At 45.8% G+C, this 24,771-nt stretch overlaps 1 protein-coding gene across 7 annotated transcripts in view; it reads right to left on the bottom strand.

Annotated features, from left to right (window-relative positions):
• MLLT10 (MLLT10 histone lysine methyltransferase DOT1L cofactor) overlaps positions 1-24,771 on the bottom strand; it is a 310,090-nt gene that overhangs the window by 279,513 nt on the left and 5,806 nt on the right. For 6 of the 7 annotated variants that reach the window (XM_075922496.1, XM_075922495.1, XM_075922498.1 and 3 more), the window contains exon 3: positions 24,670-24,749. In XM_075922496.1, coding sequence (XP_075778611.1) covers positions 24,670-24,749 — 80 coding nt within the window. Of the gene's footprint in view, positions 1-24,669; positions 24,752-24,771 lie in introns of those variants that run through there. The other variant, XM_075922499.1, reaches the window with a different exon arrangement.

Here is a 24,771-nt window from a genome sequence, read left to right as displayed (position 1 = left end):
TAGCTACAGCACTCAAGATATGACATTTTTTACAGCCTTAAACAACATACCGTATTTTCCGGCGTATAGGGCGACTGGGCGTATAAGACGACCCCCTATTTTTTTAATTAAAAGATAGGGTTTCATCTTATACCCCAGCGCCCCTCTGCCTCCTTTGCTCCCGGTGTCCCTGGTCTGCTGGAGATGGTCCCCAGCAGACCAGAGGCACCGGGAGCAAAGCCGCAGCAGCTTTCAAAGCCGCGGAGGGGCTCCGGCGGCGGGGCATCCCAGGCGCGCCTGGGATGTATACCCGGCGTACAAGACGACCCCCGATTTTTGGGGGATGTTTTTTAACATCAGAGGTCGTCTTGTATGCCGGAATATACGATAGTTAAGTCAGTCTAATTTTTAAATTTAGACCAGATTGTCAGGTTCAATAGCCACATTGTTAAACACAGATGAGCTAATCAGCAAGAAGTAAATGGCCCTGGCAAAGATGGTCAGGCCTGTTAGGGATAATTAGTGGAGCACTCAGGTTTTTACCAGGCCTGATTATCAGTGTGGCTTTGGGTTAGTCTGCAGTTAGTAAAGAGTAACTGATTACTAGATATTTGACTTTAGTCTTTGAAGCAGCAGAAAAGGAAAAAAATGCATAGAGAAATTGATTTGGTTAGGGATAAGCTAGAGCAGTAGTTCCCAAACTTTTTTAAACCGCAGGCCAGCAAACCCATTCACAAACTTTTGGCAGATCAATAACATTTTATTTGAATATTCATTATGTAAAATATTAGCCCAATGTCTGTGACTAACGCTGAAATGCTGGCTGTTCCCTCTGGACGGCGCTGTTGCCTCCCGCCGTGGCACTCAGCTGACTTTTGCGCCACTCAGCTGGGCCGCCACATGGGAGCAAGCAGCACAAGCGGCTGTTTGGGGTCCGTGCTCCCTATGCAGCACAAGGGTGCTGCATGAGGAGCATGGGGCTCAAATGGCCGCTTGCATCACTTGCTCCTGCATGGCGGCCCAGCTCAGCAGCGCAGAAGTCAGCCGAGTGCCATGGCAGGAGGCAACAGCGCCGCCCACAGGGAACAGCCAGGGGGCGGAGCCTGGACGAGCATGCGTCTCTGACATCAGGAAAGGGCACCGGATTTAAAAGGAGGAAAGCAGAGCAGACACAGAGGATGCGGGGGAGCCAGAGAGTAGAATGGAGGAGGCGAAGGACAGCAAAAGAGAGAGTGAGACACACACAGCAGGAGGAGGAGAAGAGAAACACAGAGTGAGAGGCAGAAGGGGGAGAAAAGAAAGAGAGAGAGGCAGGAGGCGAACGAGAGCTGAGAGAGAGAGAGGGCGAGGCAGTAGGAGGAGGAGAGAGGTGCTTGCTCCCGCGCGGCAGCCTGGCTGAGCGGCGCAGAAGTCAGCCGAGCGCCACGGCAGGAGGTGAAGGGGGGCGGGGTGGTGACGTACACGCCCAGGGGGCGGGGCCTGGACGAGTGTGCATCCCCGAGACAGAGGAGAGCGGAGAGAGAGAGAGAGAGAGAAAGACTCAGGAGGGGGAAAAAGAGACAGAGAGAGAGGCAGAAGGCGGAGGAGAGCTGAGAGAGAGAGACTCAGAGTGAGAGGCTCCCACCACCAGACCTCCCCCAAGTGCCAGCTTCCTGTTTGCAGAGCCTGGCTGCACGCAATCCCCCCCAAAGCCCCGTCCAGTGCAAGCCCCCAGTCCCAAATATTAGCCCAGTCCCTAGTGGCCCCCCCAGTGCCAGCCCTACCCTCATAACCCCCAGGAATCTTGGGTCAACTTCTGTAAGTAGAATCATTGGTTCATTTTTGGTGAATTTTAGATCAATATGATGATGATAAAGGGAAAAATATATGCATCAGAGAGCTTCCTTGCGTAGTGACCATTCTAATTCTCAGCTTGCCTGAGTAATTTATTCATTTTGAAGTGGGAAAGTGAGGGATGAGGTCAAGGCTCATGAAAGGACAGTAACACTATTCTGATTGCAAGAAAGAAATATTTTAGGTTTTATCAAATACACCACAAGCACATGGAACAAAGCCAAACCTGAACATCACTCCTAAGAGATCTCACTGAACCAAGATGCAGAGGAAAGGCCCATGCTATGCACAGAGGGAGATCTGTGTAGATGGGTGGTGAAAGAGAAGAAAGAACAGAACAACCTGAGGAAAGAGAAAAATATCAACAGTGGCAAACCATGTGAAGTCTTTAACAACAAATAGCATGCCACTCCTTAAGCACCCGGTGAACTTAGAAAGCATGTGATAAAGATCCACTTGTTCTGACCCTCTGAGCGTACAATAGTTATCTTCTACTAACAATGAACAGATCTACAAATCTTTACTTGTACAGGTTGTACCTCTCTAAACCAGGACTCTTTGGTCCAGCAACATCCATGGTCCAGCAGGACCATGGATGTTCCTGGACCAGAAAGCCCATAGGCAAGGAGGCCAGTGATGGCCAGGGGGCCTAGGCAATGTGGGGAGCACAATGCCAGAGGGCTCAGATGATGCAGGAAATCCTGCAATGTGGCCAGGAGCCCCACAGGAGGGGTCTGCCAGAGCAGGGAGCTCCAGTGGCACAGCCAGGAGTCCCACAAGAGGGGCTCAGGGGGCTCAGGCAGCATGGGGCGCTTGGGCAATGCAGCTAAGAGCCCTGCAGCAGGGGCTCAGGTGGCATGGGGCGCTCCGGTTGCACAGCGAGGAGTACAGCACTAGCTGAGGCATCATAGGGAGTTCCGCAGCACAGCTAGGACCCCTGCAGCAAGGGGCTCAGGCAGCACATCTGGGAGTTCCAGGGCTGAGCGATCCAGCCAGGGCCAGCTGCACAGCTGGCTGAAGGCAGTGGGGGCCAGCTGGAGCCAGAAGCAGAGTCAGTGGGTGCCTGGGAGGCCAGTAACAGGGGATCTCCCCGATCAGGCAAATTCCTTTATTCAGGACCGGACAGGTCCCAAGGTTGCTGTGTAACAATTTGGTTTTTCTATAGCCACATTGGTAGGCCTAAAGCCTTCCTCTGCAGCCAGATTGACGAGCAGCAGCCAGGCTATTAGAAGGAGGTTCTGTCCTAAGGGCACCCACAGTCACCAGATAAAGAAATAGATTGCAAGACGGGTAAAGAAAACTAAGTTAACAACATTTCGTTTGGCAAGGAACTGTTTATCAATAGTTGAGGTTGTAGAATACTCATTCTATGATATGGTTCTAACTTCCGTATTATTTATCTGTATGATCTCTGGTTTTTAATTGTTTCTGTCTAGTGTATAATTAATTTTGCTATGTCTAAATCAACTAAGGTGGTACGGTATGATTGGTTAGGTAATTCTATTACAGTATGTTATGATTGGTTAGTAAAATTATACTAAAATGACTGGTTACATTTAACAGCACTCAGGTTGCATTATATAAACTGGAATCCAAATGGAAGAATCCAAACCAACTCCAGGACACAGCTCCAAGATCAGAGTTGCCAGACCTCAATCCCTTGCCAATGACACCGGGCTAAAACCGGAATCCCTCAGATGGACCCGATCCTGACTGGCCATCAAGACAAGTTCATCTGTCTTATTGGGAGTGGTGAGCACTGTACGCCCCACAAACCCACAAAGTATAAGGTTACACCTAAGCCTTTAGAAGGGTATGGGAGGGTGACTATATTGGAAATATTATGCCTGAGCCCTAGAAACAGCTACGGGTGGATGTCTATATTGAGAGGATTATGCCTGAGTCCTAGGAATGGGTAAGGGTGGGTGCCCCTAGAGAGTATGATTATTTTGTGTGGGTAACAATTGGGCCATGGAGATCCAACCTGTATAATTAAAATCGCATGACCAGCCCTAAGGAATCCAATGGAAATACTTAGCCGAACAAGGATGTTCATCAAAGTAAGAGTTTTCACGATTAAGGCTCAAGTTTCTCATGAAGCAGTAAACAGTATAATTGCATATGAAGGATTAACTTGCAAAATTTCCACAGAAAACACTTGGATTTTTTTTTAAATGGAAACTCCTAAATAGGGATGTTAAATTTTGATTAATCAGCTAATCGAGTAGTTGATGGACTTGATTAGTCAATAAAGGGGATGCTCACTATCCCACTGCCCTCTCCCTTTGAAATGTACAAGAGCCCTGGCAGCTTCTGTCATTTCCCAGAGACAGTGCGGGGGAGGAGGAGCCCGAAACCAACTTTTAAGCCAGCTCCCCCCAGTGCGGGCTCATGCTCCCCCCCCCCCCCGCTGCTTCTCTCTGATGGGGGGGAAGGAGGGGAGCAACTAGCAGAGTTCTTACTCAGCTATCCAATAAGCATTTGCTTATCAGATAGTCGACTAGTCACTTACATCCTTACTCTTAAATTGTTTTCCCTAGCAGAAACTGACTTATTTAGAGATAGTTAAAATAAAGAAAAAAGTTTCACCAAAAATGTTAAAGTTGTTTCTCTTTTGTAAGGTTAAGGCTGCCATCCATTTTTCCCCCTAAGTTTTTGTTGTTGCCGCTACTTTTAGTGGAATCAGTTATTTATGAAATCATTGAAATTTCTCATTTACTAAAACCCAGGTTTTTAAGAGAAGAAGATTCCATGGAGATTTGGCAATTTTGAGGTCCATTTTCATTTAAAAAATCATTTTTAAAAGTCTTTTTCTGAGAAAAACTTAAAATTTTATCCAGCTCCACTAGTTTCATGTGATTGCTATCAGCTTTTACCAAAAAGAGATTATGTAGACAAAAATGGTAAATGCTTTATGGAAAGTAAGTAATTCAGGAAATATTGTAATGTGGTATTTTGTTACGTAAGTACAATAGAAGATAGAGTTAATCATTAATGCCACTAATCCAAAAACCCATGCAAAAATTTCCATAATTAACATGAATTGGGGGGATGAATGGAGAAGAAACACATGCTGCACTTCTAGGGAATTCATCTCTGAACCCTTTACTGAGATTAGAATTGTGATCTTCCTCCCTTTACTACCCCCCACCCAAAAGAATCTGAAGTATAATTTATTTTCACATTTTTCATTTATTTGAAGTCTTTTTAATAGAATTAAGCAGTATATGCAAATTGTTTGGCTTACATGTATACTTTCCATCCCAAATTATGTTATACCCTGTTTGATGGGGTACACATATTCTACTCTAAGGAAGATAAAGTAAATCCCACATTATGGATGGCTGAAGTTCCGCCTATCATACTGTGCTGGGCATGCTCCAACTGCTGCTTCAATATAAGAGAGCAGCTCAGCTTATTCTGGGCTGACCAACAGGGAGAAAGGACAGTCAGCAGAAGCTCCAGCCCAAGACTGTAGGAAGCAGAGACGCTGAAGCCTAGACAGGAAACCAGTTGCCTACAGACAACTGACAGAAATCGGAGTCTCAACAAGCTACTGGTGCCAGAAAGTTTGGAGGCCTGAAAACAAATGAATCCCAGCTTCAGGACTCACAGTAGGAAGTGGCCAGGGAGGAGGGGTGAGCGGTATCTTCTATCCAAGGAAAGCCCATGTGTTGCAGTAGGATCTTGATGACTGGGTGGTGACCATACTCACTCCCAACAAACACTGGGCAGGGACCTGGTAGAGAGGGAGAGCTGGGTCCCTGATCCCAGCTGCTACCCACACCAAGGTGGTGGCCCACTTCACTAACTTTGGCCATTAGGCTGCACAGATCTAAACTCAAGGGCAGCAGCACTGATTCCAGATATTAGGAAGCTCAGCACTTTGCCAGAAGGCAAACATCTTGGCCCTGACTACTGAGTCACGCTGATTTCAGCCTAAGGATCATGTGATAGCAGTCACAGTGATAACACAACCTCACCTCCTCCTGAAATAGGACAGGATGTGCATACTCTGTGACACAGAGCAAAATCACATTTATATATTCTAGAAACAGCCCCTACATTCTAAGCACTTTTTTCCTGTAGGAAACTGATTCATATTGCCAAATACTGGCATGCAGACAAGATCATTTAAAAACACATTTGCTTTTGATTAAAAAAAAAATCAAACTACTTTACTCGTTTTAACCTTAATAAACACAATGATACAAATGTTATATTAGAACACTGTAATTCTGAGAAATGGACATGCAGCATCATTCTGGCCTCTCCTTACCATACACTGGGGAGGAACTACAATATAAAAAAAACACAGAACATTCTTCTGTAATTCCTAATATTTAGGCAAAAATACTCATGTTGGTTTTACTATTTTTTAAAAAAGGAACTATTTTTTTAAACTTTACAAACAAGGAAAGAAAGCAGAAATTATGCTTTCCCAGGGTCAATCATTTCATTGCTTTTCTTCTCAATTTGCTTCTAAACAACTCTTCTCTAATGCACACTATGGAATTTCAAGGAAATTTCGAGATGTGTTAGAATGCCAACTCAACATATTCTCAAAGCACAATGGTTGGATTACAGAAAAAAGACAAAAACAGGTGATATAAGTATAATTCCAATTTTTTGAAGAACTCTACATCACTCTAACATATTACAGTAAATTGGGAGGCCTTCTTATATTTATAGGGATAGGTTTTGTTTCTGAGTTACTGAAATAAGTTTAATCTCCCAAATCTGTGACTCCCTAGGCCGGCAACATCCATGGTCCAGCAGGGCCATGGATGTTGCTGGACCAAAGAGCCCTGGAGGCAGGAGTGGGCGCCAGCCAGGAGAACATGGAAGATGGGGAGCCCCAGCTGGACCAGGAAGTGGCTACGGAGCCCCTGACCTGGAAAATCCCCAGTGTCATTGGAGCCTGGCAGCAACTGGGGAGCCCCAGCCCCAGTTGGGGAATCCCCAGTGGCTGTGGTGACAGGCAGCAGCTGGGGGAGCCTCCAGTGGCAGCAAGGCTGGCAGGGAATGGGGGACCCTGGTGGCAGCAAGTGGGCAGCATGGCGGGGAGCCCCAACCGAACCAGCAATAGTAGGGCCAGCAGGAAGGCAAGAATCCTCAGGGAGAGGAGCCAGCCAGCAGGGAAACAATAACCTCTCCTAGTCTGGCAAACTCCCAGGTTCAGGACTGCTGGTTCGGGACCACTCAGGTCCCAAGAGTTCCAGACCAGGGAGTTCCAACCTGTACCATCTAATTAATGACAGCATTTATTCTTTGCCCTCTCCTGAACCTCTTTTCTTGAAGCTTAAATTTTCTCACATCTTCATTCAATTTTTTAAAATTTCTCACTCATCTCAGCTTCATCCCTAGTACACCCCACCATATTACTGCAGACAGACTGTAATCCCAGTTTAGCACGTCTTTAGTAAAAATGAACAAAAGATTAGGAGTACTGCCCTATCTACATGGATGCCCTTTGAAACAGCCAAATATGTAAAGACTGCTTTTTGGCAAATAAACAAAAAATACCACAATTAAAAAGACAAAAACTCACCAAGCATTGTTGGTGTCTGCCTGTTGGGACTGAGCCTGGCTCCTGACTCCGGAATTTCTAGCCTGCTGCATGGTGCCACAGTCCATTCAGAGATGGGCTGGTTCACCCTCTCTCATGGTGTAGGGAAAGGAGAGAAGGGAGGGAGTGGAGTGGCATCCAGGAAAAATTTTAATAAGTATTGTTGCTGCCCACAGTGCCACTCATACAAATTTGGCCCAATCTCCCTCCAATATGACAGAGGGATGTTTGGGCCAAATTTGAGCAGTGTGCGATCCCAGCTTCCAGGACCCAGTCTCCCTTCCCCATCAGGATAGAACCCAACCTCCAGAGCAAGGGTGGGCAATCATTTTTGATGGAGGGCCACTCCAAGAATTTGGAAAATGGTCAAAGGCCGCACTCTTCCATGATATTAATGGTGGAGGTGCGGAGACTGGGATGGAGGTTGGGTGTAGAAGGGAGCTTGGAGTAAGGGAGGGAGTTTGGATGAAGGAGGCAGTTATGACCTAGGACACTGGACTGTGGTGAAGGGGGTTGGATTGTGACCTAGGGCAGGGAACTGGGGTACAGGAAGGGATGCAGGGATTTGGACTGTGAGCTAGTGCAGGAGGGGACTATGATCTGGGGCAGGTGATTGGGGTGCCGGATCTGGAAGGGGATATGGGTACAGAAGAGGGGAAGAAGATTGGGATTGTGCTGGGGGCGGGGGCAGCTCCTAATGCTTCCCCTTCTCTTCCAGACTGACAGTCTTTGAAGAAAAACTGCCCCAACAGCTGCATTTCTGAGCGGCATGCGAGTGAGGCGAGACAAGCGGGGATCCTGACAACTCGCTGAGTGCTCGGGGACCAATTCCCCACCTTGGGCTACTTCCTACCAGTTCCTGACAGATCTCTTCTCCATAGTCTCACTCTGTCTCTGCAGCTTCTCGTGTAGCACCTCTCGGCACAGCTGTCACTGCTTGCACTTCCTCCCATGGAGCGCTCTCAGCTCCTCCTTTCCCTTCAGCAGTCAGACCTGAGTTTTCCATTTCTTCAGGAGATTCATGTGGTAGGTCCGGATCCCTCTCTTCCTTCCTGTCAGCCGCACCTTGTAGTCCACTGGCCCTACACGTCATACCACCTCAAAAGGGCTCTGCCACTCTGCCAGTAGTTTGGACTTCTTTGAAGGCAGCATAAGGAGGACATAATATCCCAGCTTGAAGGTGCGAAGCCTCGTCCCATGATTATAATGCCACACTTGGGGCTGTTATGCCTGTAAAAGGTTTGTTCGGACGAATTCTCCCAGCTTCTGGAGCCACTCAGGGAGTTATAGAAATATAGGGGACTGATCCCATGACTCATGACTCCTGGGCTTCCCAGGTTTCCTTCAACAAATCGAGTATCTCCCGTGGTTGCCTCCCATAAAGGAGCTCAAATGGTGAGAAGCCTGTGGAAGCCTGGAGAACTTTGCACAATGTGAAAAACGGGGCTGGGAGTAGTTTGTCCCAGTTTCAGAAGTCCTCACTCCCAAACCTCCACAGCATTCTTTTTAAAGTTTGATCAAAATATCCTACTAACCCACTGATCTGGGGGTAATAAACCATGGTCCTTAGAGCCCTAATATTCAGTAACTGGCACAATTGAGCCATCGGTTTCAATGACACATTAACCCCTTGATCAGTTTTGATTTCCCTGGGTAACCCTACTGATAGATTCATACAGATTTTACTGATTTATGTATTGATTATAATGAATAAATGGGGTAAGAATGAGTAAGAATAAATGTGGATGTGGTATGATTGTTGAGTGGAAAGAAGAGTCTGAAGATAAAGAGACAAAACATCAGGAGACCCGAATGAACCCCATCTGTATTTTGTTGGGACCAGCAGCTGCCACAATACCTCGTGCGTCTGAGGATCCTTGGCCATGCAGTAGAGGCGATCATCACACACCTCAAACCAGGATCTCCAGGGTGTCCACTATTCTGCGTCCCCTCTGTCTCTGGCCCCACTACTTGTTCCTAGGCACAGCTCAGGGTCGGAGCTTCTTGCTGATCTCAAATGAAGTCATCGCTAGTATCAAGATAACTGACCTCAGTCTCCCTCATTGGCTCGGTCTCTGGAGCCTGCTGGGAGGAAGTTCCATGTTCTGACACGGAGCCTCCCTCCGGCGTACCATTGCTCTCCTGGGTCATCAACCCCCACCTTCTTGGGCATGCCCTAACCTCCTCTGGCTCTTGCCGACTTCAGTCCCTGACTATCCGTCGGAAACCCCGCTGATCCCAGCCCAAAATCACCAGATCTGGGAGCTAACCCAACTTGACAGACTCCTTCCTCACACGTATCTGACAGCTGCACCCAGGTGGTCAGATACAATTGCACATCCCCATCTACACAATTAATTAGGATAGGTACTCCAGCAGACTCAGGGGACTCCACCAGGTCAGCCTACACCAATGTCTGGCTGCACCCAGAGTCGACCAGGGCAGTTACCAGGATCCCCTCTACCCTCAAGCTCGCTAACAACTTAGCAGGGCCTCTCCCCCTGGCCCTATGGCCTGCCATCAGTACCTGTCCATAACTTCAAGCCATGTAGGGGCAATCTCACTGAAAGTGCCCCTCCTGTCCACAAGTATAACATTCACCCTGACTGGCCCCTTTCGGCTTTCCTGACTTCTCTTCCTCTGCCTCATTTGTCCGAGTGTTCTTCCCCCGATCCAGTGGAAGTCCTGCAGGTTGCCTCCTCGCTGGTCCCACATCAGGCCACTGCATCCGAGCATGGTACTTTGAGCCTCTGGGTTCTTGCTGGTGGGTGGTTCCCCCGGGCTTGAGTGCAAGGGCCTGATGCTCATCCACTCCCTTGCCCCTCACATCTGGGCCCTCTGCTGCTAAGCAGTCTTCCATCAGTGAGACAGCCTCATTAAGGGAGTTCAGGCAGTGCCGCCTCATCCACCTCCACCCCCTGGCAGGCAGGATTTGTAAAAATTGCTCCAGGACCACTGCCTTGGCAACTTGTACCCATCCATCTCTCAGATTCCATCCAGCGTCAGCAATAATCTCAGAGTTTTTGTGCCATAGTCCGCAGCTTGGCCCTCAGGGGGTATCATTCTTAGCAGAATCACTGCCGGTAAGTTTCTTGGTTAATGTCCATCTGGCCTATAATTGCCCCCTTAACCTTGTGATACTCCAAAGCATCTCAGGGGTCTAAATAATGATAGGCCACCTAAACAGGCCCCATCAAATATGCAGCTAATATAGAGGCCGAATATTCCTCTGGTCATCTGGCCACCGTTGCAATCCTCTTAAAGGTCACCAGGAAAGCCTCATGGTCATCGCCCTGTCCCATCTTGCTGAGGTAGATGGGCAGCCTCTGCCTGTCCCTCATGACCCCTTCTCCTGATGGGCTAGTAACTGATGCCGGCGCTGACCTCCACAGCCTTGCTAGTTGCTGAAGACCCTGGGTCTTATTGGATCCACTGCTGGGTAGTGAGTTCTCGTAGCAGTTGTTGCTGCTTCTGGTGCTGAGTTGCTTGCAGCTGTGGTTGGGTGACTAACTGTTGCAGCAGTTGGTTTTGCTGTTGCTGCAACTGGGTTGCCTGCTGCTGTTGGTTCTCCAGCAGCCACTCAAACAGCTTCCCCCGATCCATGGCTTTAGTCTCACTAGCCCTCTTCCCTGGGTTCTCTATAGCGTGTTCTATCTGGCCTGACCACTCATCCCCTTATTTCAAGGGAAAGATCGAGCTCATGCCCACATTCTCCACCATGCTGTCAAGGGTTGACCTACATGCAGAGGACCCTCAAGCCTAATCTACTTCGATTGGGTGCCTTGTTTGTCACCGCATCAAAGTACAGGCTCAACAGCCTCAGTTTGCACCCCTAACCGTTGATTCAGGATAATATGGCCCAGAAGCCCAAGTCCATATGCAGGTCCCTGCAACTCAGGGTAATACTGCCCAGCTGATCCTGGGCTCCATGCAACGCTGCCACCATGAAATGCCGCGAGAAGCCTGACACCGGGCTCCCTGCGGCATTTATAACAGCAGCACCACATGGAGCAGTGGACCCTGGGCTCATGTGGCACTGCCGCTTTGAAGTACTCCCCTCTTTTACCATCACCTCTTGCTAACTCTATCTGACAAAGACAGCAAGGGAGGGAGGAAGCGACTAGTCTTTCACATCCCTAATCAGTGGGGGATCACACAAATGAGAAGCAAAAAACACTCCTACAAAAAACCCTGACCCTCACAGATGTGGCCCCCCAACTCAGACACCTCACTCCTCTGGTGCTCCAGCCTCATGGGGTAAGGGGAAGGAACAGGGAGGACTGAGGCTCAGGGTTTCCCATAGGCCAGATTTACTTTTCTGGGGTTCCGGAGTTAGATTTTAGGGACCGTTGGGCTCTAGGTAGGGACAAAAATGAGAGGTTCAGTGTGCAAGACAGGCTGCCAGCAATAGGATAGGGATGGTGATGCAGGACCAGGGAGGGAGGTGGGGTGAAGAAGGGGGAGAGGTTGCGAGGTCTGGCTGCAAGGTAGGGTGCAGAAGCAAGCTGGGAGTAGGATGTCTGGCCAGCTAGAGGGAGCAAGAGCACAGGCAGGTGCAGTGTCTCGCCAGGAAGGAAGGTGTCAGAGCAAGCTGGGGGTGCAGGGTCTTGGGGAGGGGAGAGAAGGTGAGTGAGGGGGATTCGGGTGTGGCGACTGGGCATGAGGGGGCTTACCTGGCTTTGCATGCCCTTGCAGCAACTGCTGCAGCCCACACTGTCCTGGGCTACCCCAGAGGTCGGAGGCCCCACTGCCATGCAGTCCTAAGCTGACCTTAGACCATGGGGCCACAGCAGCAGCGCCTCTGGGGCTGCCCTGGATCATGTGGCCACAGCAGCAGCACCTCCGCCCTGGCCGAAGTGCCACTGAGGAGACTTAGCCCCAGCATTGCCTCCTCCCAGCGCAGCCTAACCTGCTGCAGGGAAGAGGGAGTGCTCTCCTGCAATTGCACAGGGGAAGAGGGCTGGGGCTGATCTCCCTCCCAAGTGCCGCTGAAAGTCGGCTCGCATGCCATAAGCAGCACACGTGCCATAGGTTCCTGACCCCCTGTTCAAGGCAGATTCGTCTCTAAGACCCATCTTCCTTCATGTTTAACTGAATCTTTCACCAGTTATCCAAGCTTCTACCATGCCTAGAATGAAAGCATAGTAGTAATCCAATCTGGGACAACATTTGAAGCTTAAATGAACACTTTTTCTGAAACAGTATATTCTCTGTGTCTACTTACAAGTACTTCTCTCAGGCAACATATTGCACTTGTGCTTCAGAACTCAACTATTTTCTGAATAGTTCCCAGGTGCCATTCAAGATATTTGTTTATATTTATAAAATCCCTGATGGTTTGAATACTGTGTACTATAGACTACCCCTCTCTCCTTGTGTTGCAACCATTTAACACATGCTATTAGCTAAAATACTGACGTCAACAATCCCTAGACATTTTGTTCAAAAAGACAGGAAAGTTTCCATAGTGGAAAAACCATTCACTATATAATGTATTCCCTGTTCTGGTCCTACAAGTCAGATAGTTTGCAGACCATCAGAGCACAAAGTAAGGCCTACTGGCTTACCTATTTACTCAATTTTTCTAAGAAGGAAGAGCTGATTGGGGAAGTCTCCATTTTCGTTTGTTACATGTTAGTGACAACACTAGATCAATCTAAATTTTTATTCCATATTTTAAAAAGTCTGAACTGTTCCTGTGCCCAGATTTTAGCACAGATGCATTCCTTAGAAGTCTAGATAAAGTCTCAGGCTAGCCAACCAAGTTTCACCAGTCCTAGAGGGGAGCCTGAACAGCCCTGCCTTGACTAAAAAGTCTACCTTGCCAAAGTACAGATCTCTAACTAAGCAAAACCCAGGCCTGCCTTAAGTCTGGTGCACATAAGCACGCAGGCAAGGCTGCAGATGGGGAGGCGGGGGAGCAGAACTTTCAAAGGCAGGAATGTTTTTTGCACAATCATGCAGATTCAGCATGGTACAGCGAGACCATGCCAAGAACACTGAGAAGAACCTTGTATTGGTACATTCTATTCTGATAAGAGAAAATTCAAGATACAGCCATAAAACTATTAATGAAGCACAGTTTTTGCAACATCCTGAGTAGCAGAATATACCCCAAACAAGGGCATTGGGCATGTTAGGTATCTTAAGCAATGCATAATCAATTGATAGATATTACTAGAACAACCAAGTCCTGCTTTGCTTTAAAATGGGCTTAGTAAGAAGAATTGATAGGAGGTAGTAAACAGGATTGACCCACAGGTCCTGCTCGTTGTAACTAGATGTAAAAAGACACTTCAGACTGGCTATGGCAATGCATGGCATCGTGAAGTTTGGGAGTCAAAAGGACCACAAACCTCCTGCCTGGTACTGTTGGTGGCATGTGGGTGAAGTGTAAGTGAACTAGACTTAAATATTGTATTATACTAAATCTTCTATTAGTTGCTTTTGTATCATTTTGGGTTGTACTAATTGTTTTCAGAATTCATAGTGTTTAAGGTTTAAATCGTGTAGTCAAAGTTTATAAGGCTTGTAAAACATCAACTATATTAACTGCTTTAAGTTTGCACTAAATAAGAAAATGGTTAAGTCTCTCTGGAGTGTCCTCGTTTCCCTCAGATCTAAAATAAATCAAACCACATGACACCCTCTCTACCCCAATTCTAAGATCAGGTGGCTAGTGCAAAACTTTATCAGTGCTACAACATTCACGCAACTATTTTAGAGAGGTAGTGTAAGGCCCACAGAACAAGTCAGTCTTCACAGTCTGGAAAACTAATGCCCCGCTGCAGTGTAGACATATGCAGTGATGCCCCACTGAAGCTATCAAGGCTTTGTGTGGTTCCAACCATCCATTCAATGTTCTAAATTGCAAGATATGCATGGAAGTCTTCATTATTATTTCCCATTCCAACCAAAACACTGTGCAGGTGTTTTCTTCTGGGTTTGTTTCTATTTTATCGTAACAGCTTTACTGTCGTTTTTCTTTTATTACCTAAGGCAGGGGTCTGCAAACTATGGCTCTTTTGTCATTCCCAAACGACACACCACTTCTTAAATTAAAATGAAAAATTCAAAAAACTTTAAAAATTTATAAATACTCATGAAAAAATGATGGTTTTGTCCATTTCACCATTAACTGTTCATTTTAACAATCATCCATCCTCTTCACTCATTGGGGGTCATGCATATTCTTTTTTTATTTGATTGGTCAAGAAATCTTTCCATCACCATACATGACAGTGAACTCTATAACCCCCAACAGCAAAAATGGCAAAGAAAAAGAGAGATGACACATACTAAAATTTTCAAAAGGAGTGGACAGACTTGTATGCATTTATGGATAGATCTGAATCTCCACACAGTCTCACTTGTAGTGAGACAGAGTTCTCAAACAAAACAAACAAAAATGAATTTCATGACAAAACTTGCAGCATTTGCTACAAAATACCCCAAGAATGATGCATGAAAAAAGCCTGTGAGAAGCTACAGCAAAAAATGAACGCTGAACAAAATAGCCTGCTGACGTGGTCAAAAAAAAAAGTGGGATCTTAAACTGCACAAGTTTTATGAGTTCATACAGAATTATTCGAGAGGGAAAGCCTTTCACTGATGAGGATTACATGAAGATATGCATGCTAAAAATTGGTCATGAACTATTTGATGAGTTTCACAATAAGGACAAAAATCTTACAGAAAATCCAAGGCATGCCATTATCGGCAAAAACAGTCCATGGCAAAGCTATGAAAATGGCACATCAGATCAACAAGGAAAAAAATGCAAAAACTGCGTACAGCTACTTATTTTTTGTTTGCTTTGGATAGGACAACCAACATGTGATATTAATCAGTTGCGTATTCTGCGATGATATATTTTTGGAAATTATGTGCACAAATAAATGATTGAGATATTACCAATGAAAAATCAAATACAAGGGTAAACACATCCTTAAAACTGTGATGAACTTTGTAAAATGAGAAAAAAAGTGCAGTTGTATAATCCTGTGTCTGTGTGTATGGGTGGTGCCCCTAGCATGGTCAGCAAACACAGGGGATTCCTTACTCTTTTGTCAGAACAGCTGCATCGCCCCCTTTTGAACTTTCACTTTTGAACTTTGTGCACAATCCTGTGGAACTAAACTCAGAAATGTAATGGGACTGGTCGTTCACACTGTCAACTGGATTCTTGTCCAAGCTCTTAATCACGATCAATTTCAATCACTGCTCAAGGAAGTAGATTCTGAATACATCCATCTACTAATGCACAGTGTTTGCTGGTTATCTCATGGCAAAAATTTTCCCTCGTTTTGTTGCCTACATTAACGAGATCAATCCATTTTTGGATATGAAGGGTGTCAAACACACCAAGCTTTCAGACTGACTGGTTGCTCAAGTTCTACTATATCGTCGTCATTACTGGTCATCTGAATGAGTTAAGCGTTAAGCTACAAGGACAAGGAAATACAGTCTTGACTCTGCAGCAGGCAGTGTTTGGATCTGAGTCAAAATTGACTGTCTTCATCAAAGATAGAGACAGGGAGACTGGCACATTTAAAAGATTATGAATGTGTTGTGATTCATATCAGAGAGAGAATCCAAATAACAGACGTGATTTGCAGCAGCCCGCCGCGTTTGTTTCTGAGTTCCTAATTGTATTCATGTCTCATTTCGTTGACTTTTGCAAATACAATGCACTGTTCAAGTTTATGATTCGTCCACATAAATCGTCCATTGAAGAACTGGATTTGACAGTCATTCCAGGCATCTCAGTCAGCAATTCAGAAACAGAAATAGCAGATTTCAAGGAGTCTGATGTCTGGATGGAAAAATTCATCAAGCTGAATTCTGATTTATAATGTCTTGCTCGACAACGTGCAGAATTGGCAAAAATGCACAAATGGGCTGATATGGAGAAATTGGAGCACAATGATAATCTGATTCCAAGTTTGCAGAAAGAACTTCCTGTCACATGCAACACCACACATAATTTCAGCTTGGCTTTACTTTCAATGTTTGGCACCACCTATATGTGAGAGCAGGCTCTCTCTCATTTGAACCACATCAAAAGTAATTTGCGCTAAAGATTGACAGAAGAAAGCCTGCATGCATGCATGAAGCTGGATTTGACCAGTTATGATGGAAACTACAAAGAAATTTGAGAAAAGATGAAGCAGCAGAAGTCCCATTAAATAAAGTTATTGAGTACAACATTTCATGTATGCTATTATTAATCATTATGTCAATTATTAGTAATATTAAGTTGTATATTTTCAATCATATAAATGGCCATTCTTATCCTGGCTCTTTGTTGACCACTTGTTCTGAATTTTGAAGTCGTTTGACTCTTTGGTTTGAAAAAGTTGCTGACCCCTAACCTAACGAAACACTCTAACCAGCTTACGTGCAGCCCTAACGACAAACTCTAGAGGTATGTATGATGACAGCATGGCACATGTTTTTCCTTACTGTAGTTTCTTACCTCCAAAGTTTTACTACAAATAAAGGCTAGAGCCCTGGCCATGGTATGGAAACATTTGAAACAGGAAAACTACCAGCATGGTTTTTCTTTAATTCCAACTAACTATTATGAATACTATATAATCGTGCTGGCAATTGGATCCATCCAATAAAATATTTGGCTTTAAATACATTAATGGGAGAACATGCCTTTTTAGAATGAAAAAAACAGTAGTACAGACAGTTAAATTCATTACCATATAGTAAACCTAGGGAACTCCTTGCCAGAGAATGTTGCTCAGACCAGGACTTTTACGGGGTTCAAAAAGAGTTAGACAAATTCATGGAGGTTAGGTCCATCAATGCCTATTAGCCAGAACGGGTAGGAATGGTGTCCCTAGCCTTTGTTTGTCAGAGGCTGGGAATGGGTGACAGGGGAGGAACCACTTGATTATGTGTTTTATTAATTCCCCCCAGGGCACCTAGCATTGGCCACTGTCAGAAGACAGGATACTGGGTTAGATGGATCTTTGGTCCCAGTATGACCATTCTTAAGTCACTAAGGTCATGTCTACACTATGAAATGTAGTCACATTTATTAAAATTGACTTTTTAGCACCAGATTTTGCCAAGTCAAAGGTGTATGTCCCCACAGTACGCAAGAATTAGACTCATTTCAAAGTAGCACATCCCCATTAGAATGACAACCATTGTCTTTCAGAGTGATGCACTGTGGGTAGCTATACCACAATTCCTATGCCCCTTTGCATTCTGGGTGATGCTCCTAGTGCACACTGGGAACAATACTGTACAGCAGGTGGTTCTGGGTACGTTATCAGCATCCCATAATGCACTTGTCTTCTCCCTCCTCCCCCTGCCCTTGCTTGAACACAACAGTAAATGCCTCTTTGCACCGTTTTATCCCTCGGCTATCCACAAAGATGCCATAGCAGCATAACCATGGAACCCACTGTGGAGCCCATTGAGCATCAAAGCATTATGACAATCATATTAACCACAGTGAGCCTATGATAGAGTATATCCAAAGAATATCTAGTGTTCACTGGAACGAGGATGACTCTCAGGAGGCCACGAACATTCTCTTCTGCAAAGCACTTGAACTGAGCAACTGGCAAATGCTGCCCACATTTGATTCTCTTGACACAGTGGAATGCTGCTTATGGTTCTGTCAGATAAGCACAGACTGATGGGACTGCATAGTTATGAGAGTATGGGATGATTAGCAGTGGGCTGCAAAACTTTCATATGAATAAGGCCACTATCATGGAAATTTGTGAATTGCTTTTCCTCCTTCTCTGAATCGCAAGAATACCAGAATGATACCCACACCAACAGTGGAGAAGTGAGTGATAACTGCCCTGTGAAAGCTTGCAACATCAGACAGCTATCGGTCACTTAGGAATCAATTTAGAGTGGGGAAAATATACAGTGGGGGCTTTTGTGATGCAAGTAGCCAAGGCAATCAACATTCTTCTGCTATGGAGGATTATGACTGGGAAACGTGAAGGACACAGTGGAGGGCTTTGCCATAATGGGTTTCCCTAACTGTGGTGGGACAATAGATGGAATGCACATCCCCATCCTGGCACCCGACCACTTTGTTAAGGAGTACATGAACTGCAAGGGGTACTTCTTGATGGTGCTGATGGATCACAGACATCACGTGGAATGACTGGGAAAGGTGTGTGACACATGCATATTTAGGAACTGCTGCCTCTTCAGAAAGCAGCAAACTGTAACTTTCTTCCCAAACTGGAAAATGACCACGAGAGATGCTGAAATGGCAATAATGATCAGCCCTCTCTCAACAGCTCAGCAGCACAGCTTCACAGATGATTAATCAGGCCCACTCAGTCAGAGGCTCAGGGCTCTTTCATGGAGCTGACTGACTACGCAGGGCTGATGAACCACCTGGGAAGCTCAGCTGCCATGCACTATCACTGATAGTGATCCTTAGAGACCCAACCTACCCCTTGCATCCAAGACTCATGAAGCCATACCCAAGCAGCCTGGACCGTAATGAGAAGCAGTTCAACTACAGGCTAAGCAAACGCAGAATGGTGTAGAACGTGCTTTGGGATGTTTAATGGGAAAGTTCCACAGTCTACTGACTAGGTTAGACCCCCAATAAATGCAACTTTCCCATGTAGTGGCAGCCTGCTGTGTGCTAGGAATGGAAAGAATTAATAAAACTATTAATCATGTAACTGATACCAATTCTATCAGTTACACCATTAACCATTCCCAGCAGCCCCATGCAGAGTTTATACATTAATGGTAAATGATAAGTTAACCAGTTAAATTCTTACATCCATACTGTGTGCTCCATAATATTTGTGAGAGTAAGGAGGAAAGTTATAAAATGGCAAGGGTGGGGGTTGATACCTAGCCAGCAATTATGAGCAGCCACACAACAGAGCACTAAGGAGAGCACAACGAGGGGCACTGCAAATCAGAGACTTGGAAAGTCAGTTTTATGAACGGCCAGATTTATGAGCCATGCATGTTGCTCTCAACAAGGTGCCCCTGCATTCAGTGTACTTGCCTGTAACTCCCACACACACACCTCTTCAACATAAGCAATAAAGAGACTGCTGTTCAGAAAGCATGCGGTTTTATTTAGGGCACAGAAGGGACAGAAAAAGAGTTCATGGTGGGAGCTTGGGGGAGGAGGGGTTGATGACAACTGTAAGAAGGACAGCCTTTTGCTTCAGGAAGCATCCCAGAGGGTTGAATGAGAACCTGCCCTTGACTCTCCATCCTGCATTCTAAAGACCCTGGGAGATGGAGAAATGAAACTTGATGAGGAGGGAATGTGGTTCTGCAAGGGCTGGAGGAGGTGTCTATGCACAAAGCTGTCCTGGAAGGCTGCCATGCGGTCCATCACATCCGCCATGGTGTTCAAGACCTTTTCCCGGTTCTTCACTTCCAGCTCCCTACACACTCTCAACTCCAGCAGCAGCATATTCCTCCACTCACTTAAGGACTCCCTGTCCAAGTGGATGGATTGCATTTGCTCCTTGAATATGTCACTCCAACTCCATTTTCACCTGCAGATTTGTGCCAACCAGACAGCTGGTGGAGCCAGGGAAGTGTGCAGCATGCTTGCTGATGTTTCTGCTGTAACAAAAAGTGAAGAGCAGACTTTACAGGGATATATTATAGAGCATAAAACCTTATCTGTTAGTAGCTTAGGGGAGCAGCTGGACTCGGTTTGGTGGCACATATGATAAGGGACAGGCCGGAGCTTGAGAACGTAGGGGAAGCGGGTCTGGGTGGGGCAGCAGGGTAGATAAGAGGCTCACATGGCACCTGTGTGTTCAGCAACCTCCCACCCTACAGTTGGCAGGAGTGCACAACTTTCGCTTCCCAGAGGACCATGAAGGTGGGAGGGGGAGGAGGACTGGGCATGGCAGCAGAGCAGGGACTGAAGCCATGTTTCCTGAGCAAACAGAGATTTAGTGCAGACATGCCAGCAATTAGCTTCCCCTACCTCACCCAGATTAACATACGAGATATCAATTTTCTCTGAATCATACTGATCGGGAGTAGAAGATGACTGACTGGCCAGAAACCTGGACCTTATGCTGCAATGCTCTGTGCTGCAATGATGCCAGACCACTTACTGCTGGCTTGACATGGAAAGTGGCAAACATAATAAGGTAGGCCTCCCCAGAAACCTTGAGAAGGATTACAGAGTTCCTCTATGAGAGCTTTATGGAGTTGTGCAGGGAGGACTCACACTTCCATCTCCAGACACATTAACAAGCTGGTCTGGGACACCCCCCTCACACTGTGCAGGCACAGTAGCCATCATAGATCACACCCAATTTCCTTAATCCGCTTGTAGCATGATGAAAAAATGTAAACTCACCAAAAGTGTCTTCTCCGGGATCAGTGCCTAGCTGCGAATCATGATGGGAGGAGCAGATTGTTTCTCAAATTATGAAAAGGTGCCTTGCTGTCGGTGACATTGGTTATACCTCTTGCCTGCTGAACACTTTCCTCCTCCTTCTCATTGACTCTGCCCTCCACACCGCTGCCCAAGGATGCAAGAGGAGTATCTTAGGAAGTATCCATAGACTGGCTAGGCAAGTTGATTGGGGTCCGCCTAGCTTGTAGCTTCTCATAGAAGTGGGGCATGTTTGCAGAAATGATTCAGACCATTCACTTGCCTCCTTTGCCTTCTGGTACAAAAGCCTCAGTTCCTTATTTGTGTGTGCCAATGCTGGGTGTCCCTGGAATATCCTCGCTTTTCCATGCCCTCTGCGATCAAGGCATATAAAGCAGTGTTCCTTTTCTGGCTTGTAGTTCTACAAGAACAGATTCCACTCCCCACACAGCTCTGAGGTCCAGGATCTCTTGCATGCTCCATGCTGGTATTCATCTGTGACCCTGGAAACTCGTAGGGTCAGGTGTGCTGCTCAGGTGTGCTGCCTGCTCCAAGATCTGCTCACCATGCTGGAAATGAAATTCAAATTTTCCCAGAGGTTCTCCTGTTCACCTGCAGAGCAAGAGTTGACAGTCCAGGCCAGAGCAGTCACCACAGCACACTGTGGAACACTTCCTGGAGGCTAAAAACTTCAACTTTCATATCGCTGCTTCTGCACTACCATAAGGATGACTACGCATGGTTGAATTTCACGTCACTCCTCATGAAAAACAGGAGTACCGAAACTGACTTTCATGGACGTTAAAGTCGTCGAAACAGCCTTGGTGGTGTGGACTTGTTTAGAAATATGACCTAAACTCCCAGGGCAGACCAGGTCTAAGGAATGTAAGATCATTTTCACCTGCTTTCTTGTTTAACTTATTCTCAAATATCTGAGAAGTCTTAATGAATTACATAAAACATGGATAACTTACTTAATACTCTAATCGCTTCTTCACATTGTTTTGAACTTTTCCTATTGGGGCCCATTCTTCTTGGTACCATGCAAAGCACAAAGACATGGTCCCTGCTTCAAAAAGCTTGTTAAGATGTTACATGACAGACAAGGAGATACAGTATTTGCTTGTAATATAAAAATATACAATTTGTGAATTATTAGAACAGATTGGACCTCTCTGATTCAACATCCTCGGGACCTGACCAGTCCTAAACCAGGAAATTTGCCAGACTTGAGAAGGTTCACTGCCATAGCTCCCAGCTCCAGGAGGGCTCCCCACTACCTCCATCCCTGGCCAGGCTGCCTGTTGGGTTGCTGACCCTGTTACTGCTCCCCTGACTGGATTGTCTGCTAAGCTCCAGCAACCCACAATGCCACAGGATTCGACAGGCTCCAGCCCTGCGCTTCCAGAGCTACCAAGGGCTCAGACTCTGGTCCCAGCCCCAATTGACGGGGGCTGCTGGAGCTACTACCAGCCCTGGCCCCACTGTCACGGACTGCCAAAGGCTTGGGCTGATGCCCCACAGCAGCCCACAGACTCTGGCCCCGCTTCCGTGGGCTGCTCAGGGCTCTGGCTCCGCACTGCACTCTCATGGTCTGTCGCCGGCCCAGTTCTGCGCTGTTGGAGGCTGCCCCGTGCCACAAGCTGCCAGGGGCTGCTGCCAGATCCAGTTCCACTGTTGCAGGCTGCTGGGGGCTGCCACCACACCCACTCCCTGCTTCGTCCTGCTGCTTTAGCCTGGTCCCTCCTGAATTACCCTCCTGCCATTAGGCTACTGGGAATCCTGATCCAGGAATAGTCATGGTCTTGCAGGACCACAGATATTGCCAGACCAGAGAATTCTGGTTTTGGGAGGTGCAACCTGTAGACTAAGTAAGTGCCAGCTATCTCCATCTGCCCATTTCTTAAATGTGTCATAGCAGAAAGAAAAGCTTTAGTGCACAAAAATATTGAAATCTAGTATCCAACCAAATCAGATGTAATTAGCTTACTAATATTGATGGCAATTAACCATTTAAAGCAACTGTGCATCAGCGAGAGAACATATGCCTAGAGTTAGTGCTATTAATTATAGCCCATTTCAAAATCAAGAGGTTTCAGCACACTAATTGAAAATTGTTCAATAAAATACAGCCTATTTAATTCTAATTTTGTTTCTAGACAAATATTAAGCAGAACTACTACATTTGACCATCATACTTGCAGATTCAAGGGTTTGCTTGCATAACACATCTTCTTACACTACAGCTATGTCTGCATAACTAGTTATGACAAAATTACAGAACGGACCTTAACTGAATTCCATAACACGGTCAGAGCTTTAGCCTACTTATGAAACCGTGTTAAGATCTAGTCTACACTACAGTACTATAAAATGGAATACTGTAACCAGGTCACAGATCAGCTGTGTTAGGACTGTAGCATAGACAGACCCTTTTTTAGTTGGACACTGTTGGGGCAGAAAGGTGACAGATTGAGAAGTTTGGTGTCAAAGGCTGTCAGTAAAAGGGTCTGGACCAGTACCAACTTCTCAAAACTGCCATAGCATATATATTTTCCTCTTGACCTAGAAGGCTCACTTCCAGTGGCTGCAAGGGTAGTTCACTTCCTGGTAATTCAGTACTTTGCCTCTGCTGAGGATACCAATAAAGGTACCAATCAGAGCCAAGTATGAGCCTTCTGACTTTAAAAGCATCTAAAAAGGCACCATAATGTCATCTGACCACGTTCTAATTTCCGCCAAAAAAAGTTTTCAAAGAATTAGTTGTGTGCTTTAAAAAAAATAAAAAACATAAAACCCACACTTTTGTTCTGGTAGAAGGATTTTCTGAATCTTTCAATTTTGTCTTGTAAAATCTAGAAGTTAAGGAGGAGAGAAAACTCTCTGATTAAATTATTTTATGCCACGTTAGTCCCAAAACTGTTTTTAATCACAAACTTACAGGGACACTAGCAGTTTTCACAGACACACTAACTCTTATGGACAATACTTTTTAAAACTGTTACTTTTTCAACACCCAACACTGCTGTAATATATTAGAGAAAAAAGTCTGTTTTAGTTTGTGTACTTGGCAAGACTTGTAGTATACAGTTAAGCAGTTTCCCCTACCAGCTAGGGATGTAAAAAGTTAACTGTTTAACTGGTCACCTGGTAAGCTTATTGGAATGCTTGCCGGGTAACTGGTTAGACAACCAATCGCGTCAGACTGAAGCTGCCCTCGCTGAGTCTCGCTGGCTGCAAGGGGGCAACAGGCGGGACCATACCTGTGTCTACTCCCCCACCCCAGGCCCTGGCCGCGCTGGAGCATCGTGAATGGCCATGCCAGTGCAGAACAGGCGGGATCCCAATCTCAGCCGTGCTGGAGCAGCCTGGGCATTCAGATGCAACTATGACGTGACCTCGGCTGCACAGGCACTGCACAGTGGTATCCCGACCCCAACCATGCTAGCGTGGATTGGTAGCCCAAGCTGCGCTGGGTCATGAGGAAGGACCTGGCCCTTGCAACAAAGCCCAGGAGGACAGCAGGAACCTAACCCCGGGGGCTGCTTTCCACCTGCCTGCCAATGATTAACAAGTCTAATTTTATCCGTTTAACCAGTTAACTATTCTAACAGTTTTTTACATCCCTTATCTTTGTATGGGTCTTTTACACAATACAATAAGGAATAACAGGAGAGAACTTTGGAAAGTGTGACTAAAAATCACAAAAATTGCCAGGGATACATCTGTACCTGAGTAATAACAAACTATTTTAAACTTAAAAAAAGACAGCAACAAATAAACAGAACAAAAATATATTTCAGAATGATGGTGTCTAACATGGAATTAAACAAACAGAAAGTTCAACAAATGTTTAATAACATTGCTACAAAGCAATTTTGTAGTATTATTTAACAAACAAACAAACAAAAACACCTACCACTCTGGCTGCTCTTTCTTGAGATTCACACTTCCTGCAAAACCAAGGTCCAGTAGGTACTTGAACAATTCCATAGCAAGCTGTTTCAGACAAGATAAAATA

This window comes from Pelodiscus sinensis, chromosome 2, assembly GCF_049634645.1.
Source record: "Pelodiscus sinensis isolate JC-2024 chromosome 2, ASM4963464v1, whole genome shotgun sequence".
Taxonomy (NCBI): domain Eukaryota; kingdom Metazoa; phylum Chordata; order Testudines; family Trionychidae; genus Pelodiscus; species Pelodiscus sinensis.
The sequence above is the reverse complement of the archived record's forward strand: the minus strand, read 5'-3'. Positions and strand labels throughout refer to the sequence as shown.